Below are 22473 nucleotides of genomic sequence, written 5' to 3'. Positions count from 1 at the left end.
ATAATTTAAAGGGAAAATAGTAATTTGAATAAACAACAATGAATAGTAAAAATGAAAACATAAGAAGGAAGGGGACCATTTTCCAAAATTTCTCAAACAAAAACAAAACAAACAATAACTCCATCAAGAGCCGTTGGTGGCGGGAACTGGGTCCCATTGCTAGCTCAATCAAGCTCATTGGGCGGTTCATAATTAATAATCTTAATCTCATTTCCCCCCCTTCTAATTTCATTTATCATTATACACTTCAACACTAAAAAAAACTAAATTAAATTTTAAAAAAAATTATAATCATCACTCAAATCCATCTCCTTCCTTCTGGTACTTTCTTCCCCACTCCTTAAATACCCTTTTCTTCCCCCTTCTTCTTCCTCACTACTACTCTCCCACTCCAAATATTTCTCATCCCCAAATTCTCCATACCCTAAAAACTCTAAATCCTCTACAATGGGGAAAGACGTTGAAGTTGCTGAGCAAGGTGAATTCCAAAGCAAAGACTACCAAGACCCACCTCCCGCCCCTCTTATCGATCCCGAAGAGCTCACCAAATGGTCCCTTTACAGAGCCGCCATCGCCGAGTTCATCGCCACTCTCCTCTTCCTTTACGTCACCGTTTTGACCGTTATTGGTTACTCCCACGGAAGGGCCACTGACGCTGATCCCTGTAGCGGCGTTGGCATCCTCGGTATCGCTTGGGCCTTCGGTGGTATGATCTTCATTCTTGTTTACTGCACCGCCGGTATCTCCGGTGGCCACATTAACCCTGCTGTCACTTTCGGCCTTTTCTTGGCTCGTAAAGTCTCTCTGGTTCGTGCTCTGTTATACATCATTGCTCAATGTGCCGGTGCTATTTGCGGCTGTGGCTTGGTTAAGGCCTTCCAATCTGCTTATTATGTTAGATATAATGGTGGTGCTAACATGCTTAGCGATGGTTACAACAAAGGAACTGGGTTAGGTGCTGAAATTATTGGGACTTTTGTTCTTGTTTACACTGTTTTCTCTGCTACTGATCCCAAGAGAAACGCCAGAGATTCTCACGTTCCTGTATGTATTCATCACCTACCTAGTTTTTTTTTTTTAGTTTTCTTTTGTTCTTGGGTTAACTTATTAACTCTGTTTCTTTGTTGTGTTAATCCAAGGTTTTGGCTCCTCTCCCAATTGGGTTTGCCGTGTTTATGGTTCATTTGGCTACAATCCCCATTACCGGAACTGGAATTAACCCTGCTAGAAGTTTCGGAGCTGCTGTCATTTTCAACAAAGAGAAAGCCTGGGATGATCAAGTAATTTCACTAATTACTTAATTTGATTTCTTGGTTTGATTTATTAATTGAGTTTGTTGCTTATGTGAATTTGTTGTGTTGTGGCAGTGGATCTTCTGGGTTGGACCATTTATTGGAGCTGCAATTGCTGCAATTTACCATCAGTATGTGCTCAGAGCTGGCGCCATTAAAGCTCTGGGATCTTTCAGGAGCAACGCTTGAAAATCCTTCAATGGAAATATATTTAATTGGTTTCTCCCAGATTGTGTTTTGTTTTCTTCTTGTTTTTGGGGTTCTCTTTTTTTCTCTCTTCTCAATAGACTTTCAATGGTTGAATCAGAACTCAATTCTTGCTGCTGCTCTGCTCTCATCTTGCCTTTGTTCGTCATGGAATTGAGCTCTACAAGAAGTTTAAATTATTGGCCCTGGAAATTGTACATATTTCCATTTCTCTCCCCTAAAAAAAAGAAAGAAAAAGAAAAAAAGAAAAGAATTGGGGCTCCTGTTATTCATGTATTTTTCTTTCGTGTTTCATCCTTATCCTTTGTTTTTTATTTAATAAAAGAATCTCCTCTATTATGTTCATCATCTCCTCTCTTTCTTATCTCTCTTTCAATGGTAAATATTCATTAATATTAATCCATCCATTATTAGAGAACATAATGCAGTGATTGTTTATTAATTTTGAGCTTAAAATTAAAGTAGTGAAAATGACAGCACACAGATTACAATAGATAGGGATCTGTGGTGGATGTGGCATCTTGAAATTTGAATCAAACAAACAAAATAAAAAGTGGGTTCTAGAATTCTTATCCTATAGAGTGGTTGCAAATGTACAAAAGAGAGAGAAAAAAAAACCCCAAAAATGTTAGCTCACTACAATTTCATTAAGTTTTCCTAAAGCTAGTTTATGGAACACTAATTAATCTTATCTTGATATTTTTATTTTATGGTTCTACATCATCATTTCATTTTAGTAGGTTAGGTCTAGCTGTTATGTATCACATTTTTCTTTTAAAAGGAAGAATTATTGATGTTGGACTTTGAGCATGAGAACAGATAGAGAAGAAAATAATAATAATAATTTTTTTTTTAAAAAAAAATAAATGTGGTATTGAATTTGGTTTTATTTCTGAGGGGGCTATTCAAGAATATTCTTTATGTGATTACATTATTTGTATTTGGTTAGCAAAGACAATGACAAAATAGACAAAATTTAATTTTGATTATCTAATTTAGTGGTTGAGTTTCCTTTTATAGGACCCTCTCCTCTCAACATAGCTTTAAATTTTATTTTCCTACATTTCTATAGATAAAGCCAAATCCCCCAAACATTATGATTATATTATCATTTTGGAAATCATTTTAATATTCTTTTATTTTTTTCCTTTTTGAAGTATTTATTAATCTATCTGTTTTCTCTAGAATTCTCTTCAAATCATTATTGTTTCTAAAGAGAAAATATGTTTGTTTTATAGAGAGGAAAAAAGAAAAAAGGAGAGGGAATTTACGAACTTAGTGCCCATGTTAGACCGCAACACTTAACAATTGTGTGTTGTGTTATACTAAGTTGCTAATTAGGACTTCTGAATATCCCTTTCTTATAGACTTTTGGAAATATGTATGAATCAAACGTGAGCCCATGAAATGTATGCAGGATCAAGAAAATTCCTCTACCCTTTTTTCCTTTTGGAAAAAGTATTTATTCCATCCGAATTTTGGATGTAAACGTTTTATTTGATCAATATTGAGGTTAAGGTCCAACTTTAACTAAATATTATTATTTTTAATTTCTTAGTTGTTACTCTATTTATTATATTAAATTCGTTATAAGGTGTACTATTTTCTAGTTAGATTTTAATATTTTGCACTTCATTATAACCAACAATTAGTTTAACTCACACTCAATATAACAACAAACTCAAAGCTTCAAAAGTTTCATAAATTTTGCGTTTGATCTTAATTTAGTATCTATGTTTTGAAATATTACAATTTCACATCTTGGGTTAAATTATATATTTCAAATGTTCTTCTCAAATTTTTACTAAATACCCATTCTTTTTATTTAGTTATCATGTCTATTAGCTAATTTAAAATTATAACTAATTTCACTCCAAAATTAAACTCAAAAGATTCCAAATTCCAAATAATGTTGAATTAGTTAATAGACGTTAGTAAGCATTTAGTAAAAAGATTAAGGTAAATAAAAGTTATAAACTTAAAAATAAAACTGTAATATTTGAAAGTTTATAGGCCAATCTTAAATCAAAACACAGAACTAAAGAATTAAAAAGAAAAAGAAAAAAAGAAAAAAGAAAAAAACAATAGTTTATGTGCTATTTTCGACAAATTCCCTAATTTGAAATAGAAATAGAAATTAGATTTGATGGAAAAAAGAATATTTTCTTCCTTTATCCTTATTGATATAATAAAGAATTAAAAGTATAGATGAAGGGTAAGGTTAAGAAAGAGCCAAAGCCACAAGTTTAAAAAGGAAGGAAGGCCTAGTAGAGTTAGTGCCCTCCAAACATTGCAAACATGCCCTAAAGATTCACGTGGATGGGACATGGTCCACTAGGATCAACTATTTCTGCCAGCTCAACTGTGTCCCCTCACTGTTTTCTGCCAGCTCATCTGTGGCTCCCCTTCCTCTCTATTTAGACTTACAATAACAAATATTTCACCCTTTCCTTTTATGAATACAAATGTGTCCTTTCCAATTTATCATACATTACTACTTCTTTGTTTTTCAATTTTATTTTTTTACTATAACTTCAAAATTCAATCCTTACCGTATGACTACTAAATTCATTTCCATTGGGTTTAATTTAAATAAATGGAATTTTCTTTTATTTATGGGTTCCAATTTATTATTATTTTTTAAAACTATATCTTTCATTTATGATATAATTATATATACACACATTTGTTTTGAATCCTATTTAATTTATTCTTTATCAACTTTTTAAAGCAAATTTCGTAAATGATTAAATATATATTTTACACATAAGCACTTTAAATATTTTTGAAATAAAATTTTAAATAAATGATTCGAGTGATCTACACTTGCTCTATGCTTGTGTTGAGTCGGATTCATTTTTTAATAAAGACAATTTGTGTTGAATACTTTTACATTATGTGGTTCAATCTATAAAAACTAAAAAGTTTGTCAACTCAACCCAACCCACGAACGTCTCATATATTTTTAGAGTGTAAAAATAATAATTAAAATGAAACTAATATAAATTTTGAAAAAATAAAACTAGAGACGAAACATGGATGTGAGTTATCTGTTTTGTTTGTTCAAAAGTTTTTGTTTGATGTTGTATTTGAATTATTTGTTTAGGGCTCAACCACTATTGAAGGTAGTTTTTGAGTCATCTTTATGGCTTCATCCCAAGACTAGAGATGAAATCTTTACCCATCAAGAACTTAATTATTAAATGTAAAATTATACATTAAAAAAATTATTTTAATTCTTAAATTTTAAAGATTTTTATTCTTTTATCTTCTACTTTTTATATAATACATAAGATGAAATATAATTTCGTTCAATTTATGTTCACTAAGTTGTACTCACTAGTTAGTGCATTAAATTTATTTTACTTTTTATTCTTTGTACCTTAAAATATCAAATTTGGTACTTATATAATTTCATTAAAACTCTTAAAACGAACATCTTCTCACAAATGTTATAAAAACATTTAAGAGGTAAACAGTAAGTTATTATAGTTAAGTTACAACTTTCTATATTTAGAGTATATGTTATTTTAATTTAAGTTATAATAATATATATTTATAGTATAATACTACAAACTCTAGCAAAATTGTAAAAAAAAAGAAGAGTTTTTAAATAGTGTTTATTATAACTAATTAAAATTTTTAAATATTATTTACTATAGAAACCACTGTGTTAATTTTGTAAATATGTTTAATTGTATATTCTATTGAACAAAATAATAGTCATTATTCAATCCATCTCAATAAAAATCAACTTCAAGCTAATTATAAAGACTTTATTTTGAAAAATGTATTGAAAATAACAATGATAATAATATAACCAAATTCAAAATAAATAAACCAAAATAATATTTTAATGTAAATTATATCAATCAAAATACATAAACAATAAAGTTTAAGTTTGAGAAAAGAAAAAAAAAAAAGTTAACTGCATGATGACATAGTTGACAACTCGAGAAATTAACAAAACTCTAAACTCAAGTTTAGACTAAAGATTTATTGACACACATTTTATCAAATTAAAGTTCAATTAAACGACACATTTTAAATTCAGACATTTTTTAAATACATAATTATAAATACGTTGAGTATACCAATATTTAGTTAACTATCCTCCAAATGATAAATCATAAGAGTTTATTACACTAAACTTTGCTATATTTATAATTTGTTAAACGTTGGTATATAAATATTGATCCTCATGAATTACTTTTCAAGAAAGAACGAAGAAAAGTGTCCATACTACGTGTCTTTAGGCCTACGTGAATTGGGATGCATCAAACGAAGTGGCCCAGTAATGATAAGCCCAATAACTAGTCACTCCATAGGATATAAGCACTTTGTTGCAGTTGGATGCATAGAGTTCGACCAACTTCACGTTTTATATTTGTTTTCATGGAGAACTTTTTTTTACTCCTTTAATTATAACTATTTTTATTATTGATCTGATAGTGCATGAATATTGGGTGAATTTTAACTCTTCTTCTTCATTTCTCTAATCATTTTAATATTTGATTCAAAAATAATATTACCCTAATTAACTTCATGGGTAGTGAAAGAATTTTTATCGACATGATAATAAATTCAATGAAGTCTTTTAAATTTCTCTAACCTATACTTTCTACCAATAAAATTCAATATAAATGTACGATATCTTTTGCTTCCTTGAGCAACAAATCGTTGTTAAGTGGTGATGAAAGTGCAAGCAGACAAGAAATATGAGAAGAGAAGATCAATAGTGAATCTAGAAAATCACATAATCAAATAGGAGAAGAGAAAAATGCAAGAAGACAAGATTTATTTTTTTGGTGTTAAAGAACTATGCAAATATTTTATTTCATTTCTTTGTAAATATTATCCACTTTTTCTATTTAGTTGGAACTATTTTTCTTTTAGTTATATAAATGAGTAGAATGAAAAATTTTCTTCTATGATCTTTTCTATTATATCTTCCTTTTATTTTTCTAGCTAAAATGAGAAAGTAAAATGACATAAGACCTTATTTTTTTATATATATTTTATCTTAAATTAGTATGTCTCTTTGTTATGCTTTTCTAGACCAACACTCTAAAATTTCTTAACATTTTTTTAGAGTGTGTTTTTAAATTTAAAAATTAGTATTATTTTAGATGATAAAAATTTAATACCTAGACATACGCACATAACCAAAAGAGTTAGGAAACTAAAATACATTTCAAATCAATGATTTTAGTTACACATTTTCAAATTCTTAGCTTAGCTTATTATATGACCTTTATATTATATGTATCAATTATGGACGACTTATGAATATTCGTTATGAACATTCAAATTTTAAAATGGTAAAAGATGATAAATTAACTATTTAATCTCATAAAAATCTAACATTTTATATATACGGATATTTTATACATCAATTATCCAATAGTAATTGCTCTCATGTTTCTATATATTACTCAAATCTAATTTTATTCTTTCTTCTTTGTAACTAAGGCTTATTTCAATAATATAATATAATTTAAAAACATTTTATAATTTAGAGATATAATATAGTTTTTTTTAAATAAATTAAATATTATCACATTTTGATATCATTAAAATAAGGATGTTGTAGTTGTAAGCCGATTTGAACTTCGATCTTCTGAAATCCAAGGAAAGTTTAATAATTCAAGTCTTCAATCTTTCAGAAGATGTTGATCTCGAGGTTGATACGAACTTGCACGTCTTGAGCTTGTAGAAGTTTGAATCTTCAATTCTTCTTAGTTTCAATTCTTTCTTCAACCAAATATTTCTCAAATGAATGACAAATGTCTCTATTTATAGAGAAATTTCATGGACTAGGTGGGTTTGAGTCCATTTGTTTGGCGGGCTTAGACTTGGGCCCATTTGCTTGTTGGGCTTGGGCTTGGACTCATTTTCCTATTGGGCTTGAGCTTGGACTTGGGCCAATTTTCTTGGCAGGCTCAAGCCCCTTGTTTGGTTCGGTTTTTCATCAGTGCATGCATTGGGTTGGATATGGAAAAACTTGACTACCAAAATTCAATCAAATTATAGACTTCACAATTTTGATGTGATGACGTGACCGAAATTTCTTGCTCAAAGGATATCTAACTAAACTTGAAATAAATAGACTAACTTAAAAAATAAAAGTTTGTATTTACTATTTTATAGAAATTAATTTTAAAACATCTGAGTCATTAATTATAATTTAAAATGAAATATAGTTCTAAATAAAAGTGAAAAATGATGAGTTATAGCTCTACATTATATAAATATGAAAATATAATTATGAGTAAAGCTACTATAACTTATATGATTAATCTTATATTTTAAAAAATAACATAGCATTCACATTCACGTGTAACGTACGTGAAAGAAACTAATATATAAAAAAAAATATAGGTTTCACGCCAGATTTCAATGATAATGAATTCCTCTTGCCAAAATCAACTTGATTTTATTGATTTGTAGTGTAATGTTACTATCTCTAATTTTCATAATTTGACTATTTTTCTTTGATTAGTAAACTTTAATTCTTAAAGTTATTGACTTTTTTGGATGATCGACATTTAGGTTGAATGACTTTCAATTTGACTGACCTTAAATTTGTTGCTTAGGTTGGATATACAATTGAGTTTGTTGATCGAGATGAATGGATTGCTTGCTTGTTGATTGGGTAGGATTGATTGTTGGGTTGATGTTGAAATTTCCTGACTTTTAATGCCCAGATGAAGGGTGTTTTGGAAGACCTTATTTGGACTTGAGCCAACTTAATTAGTATTTAGGTTCAAGCTTAATCTAATACCATTTAATAAGTTTATCTAAATTTAATCAAACCCATTAGGTAAGTTCTACACTAACCTAACTTCAGTTCCACGTTGCCACGTGACATAATTTGATGAGACTATCTAATATTGTTGGATGGACAAGTCAGATTATTTAATATTGCCATCATTTATATTTACTAGTTGGTAACACGTGCTATGCACATTAATTTTTCACACAAATAGTATGAAGTCATATTTATTTTTACTCCTGATGTTTGGAAATGATTTTTGAAAATACATTTTTCAGCTTCATTTCTAGGGAGATCTCTTACTCCAGACTTGTTATATGCGTGTAGAAATCGAATAAGCTACAAGATATAATGAATTTGACAGTATGACTATGTAACAACCAATTCAATCAAACTTTAGATTGATGAGTAGAGTTTTTTTTATATGTATCAATTACATACTAAATATTTAAATGAATTGAAATTTTAAACATCGACATTGACTTGATTATTATTTGGACATTTGTGATCATTCTAATATATTTTATGTATTTCTATCACATTCCAGAAGTATAATTATTTAACAAATTTTCCAACAATTATAATTTAGTTATTATTTTGAAATGAATAATTAAATTTAAATGAAAATATATTATTGAAATAATACGGATAGAGAAGACAATTTTTTTTTCTTCATTTTATCTCTCAATTATAAGATCCATAATATGCTATTGTGATAAGCACAGTCTACATTTTACATGATCAAAAACATAATTAAAAAGCAATAAATAGAAATTAAAAAACCTAGTTTTTTGGCATACTCATGCCACTTTGTTATATTTTTAAAATGAAGCTTTTGACCGTTCTCTTTTCAGTCTTCCACTTTTACATTCTTTATCCTTGAATTCTTATCAACTTTTTTATTGGGTTGAGTGCTTGTTTCTAGTCATCGCAAAAATATGATAAAGGTTCATGGACTTTTGTAGCTTTGGCTCACAAATCTTCATTCGAACTCGTTGGAAGACTAATTTGTTTCTACCCTAATTTTTTGTTATGACTTTGAACATGAATAGAAAAGAAAAAAAATGGAATATTTATACCTAAATATTTGAAAAGAGAAAGAATTTGAAAGATTGAAATAAATACAAAATAATTAATATGAGATAAGAGAATGTAAATAGGTGGGAGATAGATGAATATGAATGGTTTTAAAGAAATTTAATGATATAATTAGTTGGAGAGAAAAAGTTAAAATTATTAATACCCAATTATTTATTAATAACTAATTTCAAATTAAAACATAAATAAAAAGCAAATTACAATAAACCAAATTAGAAAACAAACAAATCTAATAAGAAGAATGATAAACTTGGAAACAAAAAGTTTCTCCTAATCCATACTTTTATATATAGTATAGATTAATTTAACACGAAGACATGTATAGAGTTGTAAATTGTAATTAACCTCAAATTTATGTTTAAATTAAGAATATTATAAATTGTGATTGATCGATATTTTTTATTAATACTTTAAAAACTAATAGGAAATAGTCTATAAAAACAGTGAGAACGAACATTCTAAGTGTATGAAAAAGTGGTTATTTTATTATAATTCTATATTCACAATTAGTCTTGTTAAACGTTTGAGGTGACTATTTTTTTTACGACGCTCTCAAAAGCAAACCTCAAATAAAAGTATAATGAAAAAATAAAAAAACGTAGAATTTGTTTGATAGAAAAATTGAAAACAATAGATTAAATGAAAGCATAATTGTATATCGTGTTTTTAGACTGGTTGTAGTTACCACAAAATATTAGTTGACAACAAACTAATAATAATTAGTTTGTGTGCATGGTTTTATGCTTTACAAAATTTATAGCATTATTATATGTAACATCATATAATATCTATTCAAGAGAATTTAACACACCTAGATACTATATATAAAGTTATATCAAACTGTATGAATTAAATTATAAATTTAAAAACTATATAGACTAACTTTTAACCTTATCCAAACCATATAGATGAAAATTGGTATTTTAAAAATCTTATAATAATAATAAATACATATTTTAAATATTTTTTTTTGATGGAGTTAAAATCAGGACTTTAAGGGACATTTTTAAAAGTAGCAAAATAAATTAAAATATTTACAATCTATATCAAAATTTTGGATTCTATCACGGATAGTCTTCTATCATAATACATATCATTGACTATTATCGAAAGAATTTGCTATATGTTGTAAATATTTTATAAAATCCACTATTTTTAAATGTTTTTTTTTAATATAATTTTGTATTTTAAATTTTGGATGCAATTAAAACATAAAAAGTGTTATTTTGAGAATTTATATCGTTTGAATCACAAAAATTTTAAAATATTTTTAGAAACAAAATTGAGATGGTATGTCAAATACATATACTCTAATTTAATGAATATGAAAACATAAAACAAAATTCAGCTGGTCTAAAGAACGGCTATGTGTGATTCCATAATCGATTTAGGTCGACAATTTTGATTGATTGCTTAAGAAGTAAGCAATCTCTATATTTTTTTTTTTTCTTCTTTTTTATTATTTTACAAACATGTTAGGTTGTTAGGTTATAAGGATGTTTATAAATATATGAAAATGGGTTAATTTATCTATAAATACAATAAGATTTTACAATCATTAGTAATAGTTAAAAATTCAATCCCGAGATATAAATTCCTGAAAAATAAAATAAAAAAGAAAATGAATAATTTTTTTTAAAAAAAAACCATAAATGGAAATGATGATAGTAGAATATAATTCGTTGCATAAATTTGAAATAGAGAAAAAAAAGAAAATAAAAAACCAAATTGGTTATATTGGGATTATTGTCATTAATAATATATTTATTATTTAAAAGAAGAAGAAAGAGAGTGAAGTTTCTTTTTTCCGATTATAAAATCAACGGCCCAAAATTTAAAGTCAATTATATTTCTGGTTAAAGAAATTATCTACGCGGTTCACGGCTTTCCTCTGCCAGCGCGGATCCAGTACACGTATCACTATCGAATTTATTTTTCGAAAAGAAAGAAAAAAAAAAAAATGACATCTTACGCGTTCCTCTCTCATTGGCTCTTTCATCTCTTCTTCTCTATATATTTCAACCGCTTTATTTATATACTGCTTGGATCTATCTCCATTTTTCAAATTTCCCTCACCGACTTACAATAATTCTCTTTTCAGATTCTCAAAATCTTCTCTTATTCTTCTTCTCAGTTCTCAGTACGAAAATGGTGAAAACCATTCATCTCTCTTGTCTTCTTTTCATCTTTGTTTCTTTGTTCAACAATGTCTCTTTCTCTTTGGAACAACCACAGCAACTTCCTCCATCTCCATCTCCTGTAAATTCTCCTCCACTACCTTCTCCTACTCCACTCCCTCACGCTCCAGCCAGTTCTCCGGTCGAATCTCCTCTGCATTCTCCTCCTGCGCCTCCTCCTTCAGATCTCCCTCATACTCCATCTCCAGCGCCTCTTCTTCCTCCTGTATCCTCTCCTTCTATTTCACCAGCGGCTGATAGTGATTCCAGTAATATTACTTCCGGTGGCGGTGGAGAAGACTCCGAAGTCTCTAAAGGTGGGATGAATGGAGGAAAGAAGGCTGGAATTGCAGTTGGAGTGATTGCGGCACTGTGTTTTGTTGGAATAGGAGGATTTGTGTACAAGAAGCGTCAGGATAACATTCGTCGATCTCAGTACGGGAATGCTGCTAGGTCTTCGTTTTTGTAAGTTATTTGGAATGGAATCGCCATGGTACGGAAAATTTCTGCTTAATTAGAAACGGATAGCAGTTCTATTGATTAGACAGCATTATCATTTTATTTTGACTGCGTAGTTTGGTAAACTCGTTTTATCAGAAACGGATGGCAGTCCTATTGTTTAGGAGGAGGTTGTTAGTAGCATTTCGATTTATTAGATGATTTTGTGTAGTAGTGTGATTACTTTTCCATACTATAGTTCTTAGCTTCTTGCTCAATCAGTTCGGCATTGCCGCTTTCTTTGTCATTCTGCTTTGTTTCCAAACATTTCCTTACTATATATAATGTATCTTCTCCCTGCCTCATTTATCTCTTGTTTAATTGCTCAGACATTTGAGGAATTATATGTTTATAATTCTTACTTGAATTGTCTGTGTGGATTCGGATTTCTCAATTTTTAACTGCGTTTTTCATTTTTTTTAATTAAGAATCATTCTTCCATCTATATCAAGGGTTAATATTTTTCCTATTTCACATTGGAGAACCTGTGATTTAATAATGCAAACTGCAAACTAACATAACTTTTAGATTTCATTGTTTATATTATCTTAAGAAACATGGACTATGCTGAGGCTTTGCACTTATTAGCTCATTTTGCTTTGAATTGCCATTATGCGTTGTGTTGGACTGATAATTTTCCGGATTGGTTGGCCGGGTGTGTCGGGGCTGACACATGGATGTTTTTGTTCCTAAAAAAGAAAAAAAGAAACATGGTCTCCACCTTGTGAAAGCGACATCAATCTCAAATTCATTCTGTGATTTTCTTTTATGTTTCTTTTACATTCACAAAGTTGTGTCAAGTTGATAAGTTCCAGAACCACGGCATACAGTCTATACAAGGAAACTACGGTTCACAAAAGTCACCACCTACACTTCTTGACATATATCGAAAACCCATATACAATGCACAAAAAAATAGAATACCTCACTTTGGCCAGCACTGTTTCAATTCAACTTCTGCTTAATGATTCGACAACTGGGTGATGCTGGCGGGGTATAGCATTATGTAGTGAACTTATAGCTATAGGTGGTTGTACCGGTTGTGCTAATCTTTGAGAGTCAAGGTGCTGTTGTCCCATTGGTAGCCCCCATCGTGATCGCCATCTTAAAAATTCAACAATGATTGAACTTCCACTCATGATGATGCCAAACCCAGTTAATGTAGCCAATATGATAGCCAAAACTGCTTGGACACCAACCTGTAGAGCCATTGTAAAACTTAGCATAGAGGGGAGCGATGTAAATGACTATTGGTTTTATTCTTTGAAGCATCTTATTCTTAGATTTAGTTTTCGGATTTTGCCATACAACAAGTGGATGCAAAAGACACCCAATTGAACTAATAGGAAAAATAGATGGCTTTAGCTCTTACCACAGTGTAAAATATGTGTGAGAAGAGAACCACCATACCAAATTGCACTGTTGCATATACCCATATAAATCTTCTTTTCACTACAAACAAAAAATTTGTTTAGGATTACAAAGTAAACAGTCTACAATAGCAACAGATAGTCACAGTAAATCCCACTGTGCACATATCAGACAACTCGTTTTTGGGGCTTGTATATCAGATGCTACTTCAGTATCATTCCATTGGTCATTCTATTTTAGCATAACGGTTCTGTTTTGTTATAGCACTAATAAGTTTAAAATACTTGAAATTTTCTTATGAATCTTGCTAACATACCCATAGTTGAAGAGGTCATTGATGAGAGTAGACCCAAAACGCAAGAAAAAGGAAGTGAAATAGCAATTGCACTGGTGCCCATTTTTGCAACCTGCATCTGAACATATTACAGAAGACATGATAACTGATGGATTTAAAATCAAAACTCTACAGTTGCTACTCTTACCAGTAGTTGCTCAAGAAAGCAGAAGTAGGCAAGTATGCTAACAATGACGAGCACGGGAAACTCCTGCCAGACCCTGATTTATTCAAATACATTAGATATTAACATTACTTTAACATGTAAGGCAGAGAGATGAAGAGTTTATGTTTAGCTCCAACCCTATTCTATGCTTTTTTCTCTTCTCAATTGGACGAAGTACTTGGAACATTTTGCATATGGTAACTCGGGAACAATATACCTATAGTAGATAGAGATCAATTTAAATTCTTTAACAACAGATAGTTGCTGACCTATATCCATTAACATTGTCCTGCTGAGTTCTAGCGACCCCAAATACTTGAGTTCGAATGCTCTGGATCTTTAGCAAAGTTACAGGAAGGTTTTGAACTTCTTTCTTGCAAACTTCACACGTTTTGTTTCCCTTGATACTAAACCATTTGACTGCACATTCTTGGTGAGCCAGAGCAAGTGCTCCTTTGCAGCTGCATTCCATCTTTAGAGTCTCACCTCCTTCACACAATTCAACCATGCAGATTCTACAAATAGCGTCTTCTTCAGAGATGTCTTCACCATTGGCTTCTTTAGTTTCTGGACCATGAGGTTGAAATCAAACTGACATTACTCACTCATTGAAGAATAGAAGCTTTAGTTCTTAAGATTGGATTTAAGAGTTGTTTACCCTTGAATGTTGATAGTACATTCTTTTTTCCTTCTCAGCAAGATCATTGGATACTATACGATCCATAAATATATAATCACCTTTTTCCTGTAATTAAATGGGGGACAAATAGTGTAAAGTCTAGTCGAATTACCTCTTTCTACCGTTGTTGAAGTACTCGATCTCATATCCCCTTCCTTCGGTCGTGGAGTTGAAGGAATTACACGGAAAAATGAATCTGTTCTCCTTATACTTCTAGACTTGTTATTGACTGGAAGAGAAAGCGAGCGAGATATCCGTTTCTGAGATCCTCTTCTCTGCACAAAAAAAATTGCCAGCTTTGTCAGGTGGTTGCTATAATAAGTCAAATGGGTCACCTTCACCACTTAGTAAAACTCAAATTAGGAGGTGCTTACTACTGATTCCTGTTCACTTTCCTTGTTTTCATCATGTGTAGATTCTGAATTACAATGAGCTATAGGAGTTACAGGTAGTGATGAAGCCTGCTTCGACCTAGGCGTAAACATCGTCGCCACAGACAAGGGCTTTAAGCCTTGAGACTTTTCATGTGTCCCTGAAGACGAAGAAGCCTCAGAAACAAGACTGGACACTGCCTCAACATCCGAGGAACTTCGGTAAATGAAGCTAAGCTTCGGGAAGAGAGTTTTGATAGATGATTTGCCTCTGGATGAAGATGGCCCTGAAGATCCACTAGCTATAGCATCTGAAGAAGTAGGTGTTAACACAAAATTCACTTTCCTTGGTGTAGGACTTGATGTTGGCGGCATTTTTATTGCAACAAAATCTGTCGTTCGCGACGGTATCTCAAGGAAAAGATTCCTTTTCTTCCAATGGTTAGTCCCAGCCGAGTCCTCGGCCTGAAAAAGACCCAAAATAACACACCACAACCGTTGGTAATGTATTTACAACACACAAGACAATTGAAAACACACGCACAAAAAAAAAAAAAAAAATCACAGAAACTTAAAAAATACCTTATGGAGATGTTCTGAAACTGCCCCATCACTTGAACTCATAACATTTCCCCCAACAAAATTCATTCTCAAATATGTTTCCTTACAATCAAGCAAACACAAACATGGAGATGAGGAGGAGATTTGGAGAGAAAATAAGAGGAAAAAGAAAAGGAAAAGGAATAATCATGAGGGTTGAACGCAAAGCATGGTGGGAAATGGTGGCCTACTACCACCACCACTTCCCTTAAAACACTCCACAGCTTGTTCTTGGTATTTTCTTAGCTGAATTAACCACAAAAAAAAAACCCACCTTTAGAATCTGATTCTTCTCTAAAACAAGGTACTCTCCTTTACATGGGAGCTTACTTGATTGAAAAATTACTAATTAAGCTTGTTTAAGCTTTTCTTGTGAAGTAGGTTTCAATCCTTTGCAGTGTAAATTGAATAGTTTTTCACTGTTACTGACTGACCCTCTAGTTTTTTTCTGGTTTTTGTAGTAATATGATGAGGTGTGAATTAGTTCAGATATAGAGAGATTAAATATTAAATGAGGTGGAATTTTTTGGTTAGTGGTATGAAATGAATAAAGTAAGGAAAAAGGGGAAATGGAAGGAATCTCTTTTTGATTTGAGTTGAGAGACATTATTATTAATAAGATCAACTCTAAATATTTATTTTGTAACCCAAAATGGAGACGTTATTCATATCTTATGATTGAGTTTCATAGTTGACCTTTGTCCAATCAAATGGCATTTACCATGCTCTGTCTCTCTTTCTTCCCCCTTTCTCTTTTATTCTTCGTCACTACTATATATACATTTATATATTCTATAAGATTTTTGGCTAGCTTACAAAAAAAATTATGATCCTGTTATTCGAAAGTAATATTATTCTTAAAATTTTGTAAATGTTTTAAAATTATTATTGTATCATTTATTTTTATGGACAATTTGTTTTACAAACGTCCTAGGTAAGGAGGGAAGCATTATTTTTTGTGGTATTCTAGGATGCTTTTATGTAAGACACAGAGAGTTTTAGATGTCTCAGACAAATTCTTATGTTTAGGGTTTTCTTTTTCTTCGTCATTTACTTATTTTCAACTATATATCACTCTTGAATTTAAGATTAATATTTATTTTATTAAGATTCGATTGATATATATTATTTTGTTGAGAAAAATAACCTATAAAATCATATTAATTAGAAAAATGTGTAGAGCTCTCAGCTGTGTATGGTTAAATTAGTTACAAATTAATAAATAAGCCAAATTTGAAAGGCTAAGAAGTTGTCAAATCGCAACTTTATCAAGTTCAATTTGGCTTGATTAAATATGATGCAAGGAAAAAAGTAGAAGTACTTTTTTTTTTGTGAAATTTCTTGGTAGAAACATTTTAATTTCCATTATTTTAAGTTTTATTAGAATTCCTGGTGGAGGTAGAAAGAATTAGTATTATCTCTAATCACCTTTTTATTTCTTTTATATTTTTTCTGGGGCAACATTTTCAACTCCTCAAGCTTCCAATAACTCTCTTCTTTCGTCATTTTGTATAATTTATTAACCCTTTTGGTTTATGTTCTTTCTATTCTCAATATGAGTTTAGATTAACGGGCTTAACTAACTTTCAGATTCAAATCTTTCTCCCAAATTGTAATACCTTAAAAAAAGAAAGAAAGAAAGAAAGAAAGTATATAGCATGGTTCAGAAAAATTATTCCATTAGGGGTATTTTAAATTTAACCAAACAAGGCTTCAATAAAAACTGAGTTTTCAAAAGGGTTCGGTTTGGTTATAGTGTTCAACCCCTAATCTGGATAAACGAAAATGGAATCGCGTTTCAAATTACAGGAATCTAAATTGCTTTTCAGCTTTTTCTTTAATTATTAATATAAAGAGTAGCATTCAACAATTTTCATTTGATGTTTCTTGACCGTAGGGGCATATCATGTCAACTAAAAAGTAATGAAGAAAACATTCTAAAGAAACTCAACTTTGGTGTCAGCCAAGGGACTAGTGGAGCCATACTTTATCCAATGGCTCTCTTAACTTAACTTGAAGAAATCCAATCACATTAGACAAATTATCCTCAACATAAATAAAACTAACTGGAAGAATCTAACTGTTAATTTTCTATGAGCATGTATCTCAAAACTAATCATCTAGTCTTCCTCCATAATCGATTGACAAAACTCTTTGAAGATGGCAGCATCTTTGTTCATCTACCTCTCCAGTAGCATCACCATCTCACAGTGGGGTGTATGAGGGAAAAGATCTACAGCCATTGCTTTTACAGGCCGAAAAGGCTCGGATATCGGCATGGACTTGACCCGGTGACGAGCAAGCCCAGCACACCCCATATTTCTCCACCCTCGGTTGTTTTTGTTTCCTTTCTCAATTTTCTCGGATGATGGAGTACACAGCTCTATTGCATTTGCCATCAAACTTTCAGGGTTGCATGAAATGTAACTGCACCAAGTTGTAATATATATTTGTTGATCTTACGAAAAAAGAAAAAGGAGAAATAGAGAATGAATTGAAGAGCAAAGAAAGTTCGTCATTAGAACTTACACTAGTCTCTTCAGATGTGTATGAGTTCTCAGAACCTTCGTCACCTGCATTGTTGCCATAATACCAACAGTTAGCAATTTGATGGAAATAAAATCTAAGCACTTGAAAAGTTCCCAATTACGACTTGAGTACATCTAACAACCCAGTTTGTGGTTTAAGATTCGACAATAAAAAAGAATACTAACGATGGGATGAAGTCCACCACGAGGAGGGTCAACAATAGCCACAACATTTTTGAACTGCTTAGTCCCACTTTCAGAAGTGCAACAGTTGTGTTTGCTTCCATTCTTTTCACTGGCAACCTCTGAAGTCTCGAGTCCATTCGCATCATTTTCAGGTACATGGTTCACTACAGGATCTTGATCTTTGTCGCTCATTAAGGCATTTCGTTCCCCAGTCTCAGAAACTTCGTCACTTTTTTCTTTCGCACCTTGATTTTCTCCACTTTTTTCAGAAGCACCTGGAGTTTCCTCATTTTTCTCGGGGGCCCCAGAAATTTCCTCATTTTGGTTAGAGGCACTTGAAGTTCCATCATTTCCATTGCTGTGGCATACATTCTCCTCTTCTTTCTTGGTTCCTTTTAGGTACTCTTTCAATAAAGATCCAATCACATCTTCTGCCTGTTCCCTCGTTGAGAAAATGCAGAAAACAAATAGAATGCCACGTTTAGAATTAGATCCAGAAGTATGATTGAAGTTTAAAAAATTTGAGGTTGCTGCCTTTTAGATGAAATCAATGCTAATAGTGCAAATAAATTTTGAGGATGACTCACCTTTGCACAAATAAATTTACAATTATTTATGCCATTGATTTCAGCATTCCTCTGGGCATCAGACACTGCAGAAGCATTCATTTCGATACCAACGACCTGAAATATGATTACAGCAGAAAAGCTATTAATAAATCAAGAAAGTCACAATCAGAGTACACATAAAGGAAATTGGATGGGAAACGGTTTTTTGAATATTACCATACCAACACGATGTGCTAAAGTCAGACCAATTGTTCCAGTTCCACAGCAAATATCAAATAGCAAAGTGTCAGGGCCCAACTCAGCCCAATCCCCAGCAAGTGAATACAGTTTCTCAGCAGCAAGTGTATTCACCTGGGGCAAAAAGAATCACTACTTACTACAGCATGAACAGAAAGAAGAAACACAATCAGTTTATCTGGAAGATTAATGGCCATACCTGGAAAAAGGCAGTTGGAGATATGCAGAACTTAAGGTTGCTAATGTAATCGTGGATTCTAGGTTCCACAGCATCATTAGTGGCCTCCAGTTCAGTGCTATGGACTTTTGGAATGGTCAGGGGCTGAAGTGGAGTATCGGCAGGTGCTGCATTTGATATTCCTTGGTGGTGCTGCCAAAGAGAAATGAATACAAAATTTAGAAAACGGAAAACATAGAAGTAGTGACATATTTTAAGTTATATTTGAGAACGAGTTACTCCAGAAAAGAAATTTATGCCTGAATGACTAATGCAGTTAGTGGCAACGGTGGTGAATTTGCAACAGATCCTTCAGCAAAAGCTTGAGCAAGTCTCTTGAATTCACTGGTCATTAGTTCAGATTCAACACCTACAGAGCAGACCTACACGTGGAAGGGCAACAAAAAACAGATGATTGAAAATGCAAGATGCAGGCGTTTTTCATTTTCTTTCCCATTTTAATGGAAAACTGAGGATAGAGGCAAAGATTTTTTGTTACGATTTATGAGGGAAAAAAAACCTGGACGATGAGCATGACCTCACTGATGCTTGCATCAGAATTATCTGAATCAATCAACTTCCCTGGAGCCCGTCCTTCTCGAACCTTCCATGGTTTACCGAACAGAATTGTCAACAACAAATAGATTGGATGGTTATGTACAGAAATTACACTTCTTAAACTTTCCAGGATCCATCAATTCAACCTTACCGTCAATTGACGCCAAAACCCAATATTCTTGAATCTATTCCAAATTGGCAAGCTTGAAGATTGTAGAAATTCCTGGAAAGTTGATGCATATTTGCAAGAAATTCTAGAAACATTGGGACAATTTTCAGGTTCTTCAACAGCTGTAACACCCTCCCTGCCCGTTATTGTAATCCATCACAAATCATTCCAAGGTCAAAAGGAAAGTGTACAAATAAAAGGTAATGTTCAATTGACCTGAAATTTCCCAACATAAACCCCACCGTTGGCTTGCCTTCCAAAGAGTATCCAACCGAAAACTCACATTTGTTACGGTAACCATTTATAATTGGCGATTCAATGATTCCCTCAAAACTGCATGCAATACCACCTTGAAGGTACAAAAAGCTAGAATCAGTCTATACTTGTAGTAAACAGAATCGGAGAGGAAAGAATGCATACACTTCAATACAATCACAAAATTTTGATTATGCAGACTAAACAATCTGTATAAATAGGAGACAGCCTTTTAGAAAGACCTAATATTGTATGTACCTATATCCCTTGATTTCAATATCCATTCAGGAAGAGAAACACCGTGTGGACAGGCTTTTCGTGCGTTCCTAGTCTGTCAGTATAAATTGAATGGTCAAGAATTATATTCGACAGAGAATTAATTATAAAATGAATACAAAATGTAAAGGATGAAAGCTCTTACAAGTTTTTTGAGAACATGCAACAATGAGTTCTTTTTATGATCCAATTGATCACTGTATGACATGTGAGCAAGGGGAGCCACCACTTCACGGGCACTTTTTCCCTTCAAAACTGAATCATTAGGAGTAGAACTCCCATCGTTTATATTACCAGCATCTTCACCATCATTTGATGATAAAGAGAAGGCCGCAGAAGATACAGAGCTATTATCACAATCTATCGATGATTTAATTTTCTTTTCAAATGATCTGGGAATCACATCTGCAACCTTCAAATTCTTTTTGCCGATAATTTTTCCTTGCAACTCCTATTTGATCCAAACTTTGAAGAATCATCCCAAATGCAATTAAAGTTTATAGATTGAAGAAGTTGAAGTTTGTAACAAGTGATACCTCAACAGAACTTCTCAACTGTTCTGTACTTTCAAAACTAACAAAACCTACAGTCATGCCTTTCTTCTTCTTTGCGGATTTAAAAAGAACACTCTGAAATAAGAAGACAAAGCAGTGCCACCAGGTTAAAAATACATTCAGTGCCAGGGGACAACGAGATAAACAATTTATGAGAGACCTCCCATAAACCCCAACAAGGAAAAAAATCAGCAACAGAACAAACGACAGCACAAAAAATAAACTTTTGAAATGAACCATCAATTTTCTAACACTATTCAAGTCCAACACATTTTTAATTCTACTTGGTACATAGCCATACAAGGTTCCACAAATGATAACTAGGAGGAGAGGAGATGAGAGGCTTGCAATTCATCAAACAAGATATAAGCAAGCAGAATTCCTCAGATTCAAGTAGTTGCTACTAACCAGTTCATTCAAGTAGTTCCTCAGATTATCAGAATTCCATTTTGTCGGCAAATGAACTAAGCATTTGGTAAGCTCATTATCCCTTCCATCATTGCCAACCTCGTCGTCGTCGTCGTCAACAACAACCTCCGTCATCATAACCTCCTCTTCCTTAACTTCCTCCCCCACTTTCATCACCTTCTTAGCCCGCTCTGACGTGGGATCCCAGGACTTATCAGGGCGTTGCCTCAACTCCTCCTCGCCATGAGCGTAGCGACACTCAATTCCATGGCTACACGACCCCGAATGACGCCTAAAGTATGAGCATAAACTGGTTTTCCAAAGAGGGTTCGTAGACGGATCCGGGTTTGGCTTTGCAGCATCGGAATCGGGGTCCGTTCTCTTCCGCTTTTCCCCTGCGACACTAGCTCCGTTGGATTGTAAATCAGATTGGTCCGTTAAAGATTCCGGCTGCAGAGCGGTAGTGACTGGTAAGTTCTCAGTATCGTCTTGGGCGTCCATTGAGGTTTGAAGATGATCGTCAGAAGTTTTTTGGGGCTGGGTTGGAAGGGTTTCTTCAATTGAAGAGGCCGCCATTGGAGGAAACCAAAAAACTGGAGAAAATCAGTTCGCTCAGTTGAAGTTAAAGTGTTGGGTCGTTTTATTTTGTTTACGCATTCTTCGATTAGGGCAGTTTACATTGAATTCAGTTTTTATCTTACGACGTGACGTTCCCATTTTTACCGACTCGTCGAAATTTTCGCGCACACATTTTCTTCCCTTTTTTTCACAAGTGAAATTAACCAATAGATTAATGTAATTTTTTGTTCTTTTCTTTGAATTCTTCATACTGCTATACAATGTGTTTAAGAAAAAAGGGTTTCAATAAATAAGGAGAATAAGTAAGAGGAGCTAGATATTAAATTAGACAAATTTCGTTCGAACTTGTTATATATCTCGTCAGGTTTT

The 22473-nt window shown here is 32.3% G+C and overlaps 4 protein-coding genes across 5 annotated transcripts; 2 read left to right on the top strand and 2 right to left on the bottom strand.

The window, feature by feature from the left end:
• The first annotated feature begins 447 nt into the window (after window positions 1-447).
• Window positions 448-1844, top strand: PIP2-4 (aquaporin PIP2-7-like). Its single transcript, NM_001287452.1, is given in 3 exon segments — window positions 448-1044; window positions 1140-1280; window positions 1368-1844. Coding segments are annotated over 3 exon segments (852 nt in total). The 3' UTR covers window positions 1482-1844.
• A 9566-nt stretch (window positions 1845-11410) lies between these two features.
• Window positions 11411-12414, top strand: LOC105435793 (proline-rich receptor-like protein kinase PERK9). The gene has a single exon (XM_011658693.2). The coding sequence runs from the start codon at window positions 11521-11523 to the stop codon at window positions 12016-12018; it is 498 nt and encodes a 165-aa protein (XP_011656995.1). The 5' UTR covers window positions 11411-11520; the 3' UTR covers window positions 12019-12414.
• A 355-nt stretch (window positions 12415-12769) lies between these two features.
• On the bottom strand, window positions 12770-16013 carry LOC101210532 (probable E3 ubiquitin-protein ligase MARCH10). 2 transcript variants are annotated; one of them, XM_011658692.2, is made up of 8 exons: window positions 15551-16013; window positions 14972-15433; window positions 14710-14872; window positions 14188-14485; window positions 13901-13973; window positions 13735-13831; window positions 13420-13499; window positions 12770-13246 (listed from the first exon to the last, which is right to left on the bottom strand). In XM_011658692.2, the coding sequence occupies exons 1-8, from the start codon at window positions 15614-15616 to the stop codon at window positions 12998-13000; spliced, it is 1488 nt and encodes a 495-aa protein (XP_011656994.1). In that variant the 5' UTR covers window positions 15617-16013; the 3' UTR covers window positions 12770-12997. The 2 variants fall into 2 exon arrangements, with proteins under 2 accessions (XP_011656994.1, XP_004145807.1); XM_004145759.3 differs by having other exon boundaries at window positions 13735-13825.
• Window positions 16014-17371: 1358 nt separating this feature from the next.
• LOC101215053 (zinc finger CCCH domain-containing protein 24) lies at window positions 17372-22195 on the bottom strand. The gene is made up of 14 exons (XM_004145691.3): window positions 21526-22195; window positions 21100-21192; window positions 20709-21014; window positions 20546-20618; window positions 20249-20381; window positions 20015-20168; window positions 19826-19909; window positions 19566-19688; window positions 19288-19458; window positions 19068-19202; window positions 18870-18965; window positions 18283-18717; window positions 18098-18141; window positions 17372-17995 (listed from the first exon to the last, which is right to left on the bottom strand). Exons 1-14 carry the CDS (start codon window positions 22099-22101, stop codon window positions 17749-17751), a joined length of 2670 nt encoding a protein of 889 aa, XP_004145739.1. The 5' UTR covers window positions 22102-22195; the 3' UTR covers window positions 17372-17748.
• Between the last annotated feature and the right edge of the window lie 278 nt (window positions 22196-22473).

The sequence above is a fragment of the Cucumis sativus genome, chromosome 6 (assembly GCF_000004075.3).
Source record: "Cucumis sativus cultivar 9930 chromosome 6, Cucumber_9930_V3, whole genome shotgun sequence".
Taxonomy (NCBI): domain Eukaryota; kingdom Viridiplantae; phylum Streptophyta; class Magnoliopsida; order Cucurbitales; family Cucurbitaceae; genus Cucumis; species Cucumis sativus.
Note: the sequence above shows the minus strand (reverse complement) of the source record. Positions and strands in the feature narration are given on the sequence as shown.

Bases quoted from the DNA above. Each gene is read 5' to 3' on its own strand.
- LOC105435793 (XM_011658693.2), top strand. From the start codon at position 11,521: ATGGTGAAAACCATTCATCTCTCTTGTCTTCTTTTCATCTTTGTTTCT.
- LOC101210532 (XM_011658692.2), bottom strand. From the start codon at position 15,616: ATGAATTTTGTTGGGGGAAATGTTATGAGTTCAAGTGATGGGGCAGTT. The intron at 15,434-15,550 runs GTATTTTTTAAG...GGTCTTTTTCAG, and splicing joins TTTCAGAACATCTCCATAAG to GCCGAGGACTCGGCTGGGAC. The intron at 13,832-13,900 runs GTAAGAGTAGCA...TAATATGTTCAG, and splicing joins GCTTTCTTGAGCAACTACTG to ATGCAGGTTGCAAAAATGGG.
- LOC101215053 (XM_004145691.3), bottom strand. From the start codon at position 22,101: ATGGCGGCCTCTTCAATTGAAGAAACCCTTCCAACCCAGCCCCAAAAA. The intron at 19,459-19,565 runs GCATAAATTTCT...TCTCTTTGGCAG, and splicing joins TAACTGCATTAGTCATTCAG to CACCACCAAGGAATATCAAA. The intron at 17,996-18,097 runs GTAAGTTCTAAT...AACTTGGTGCAG, and splicing joins ACACATCTGAAGAGACTAGT to TTACATTTCATGCAACCCTG.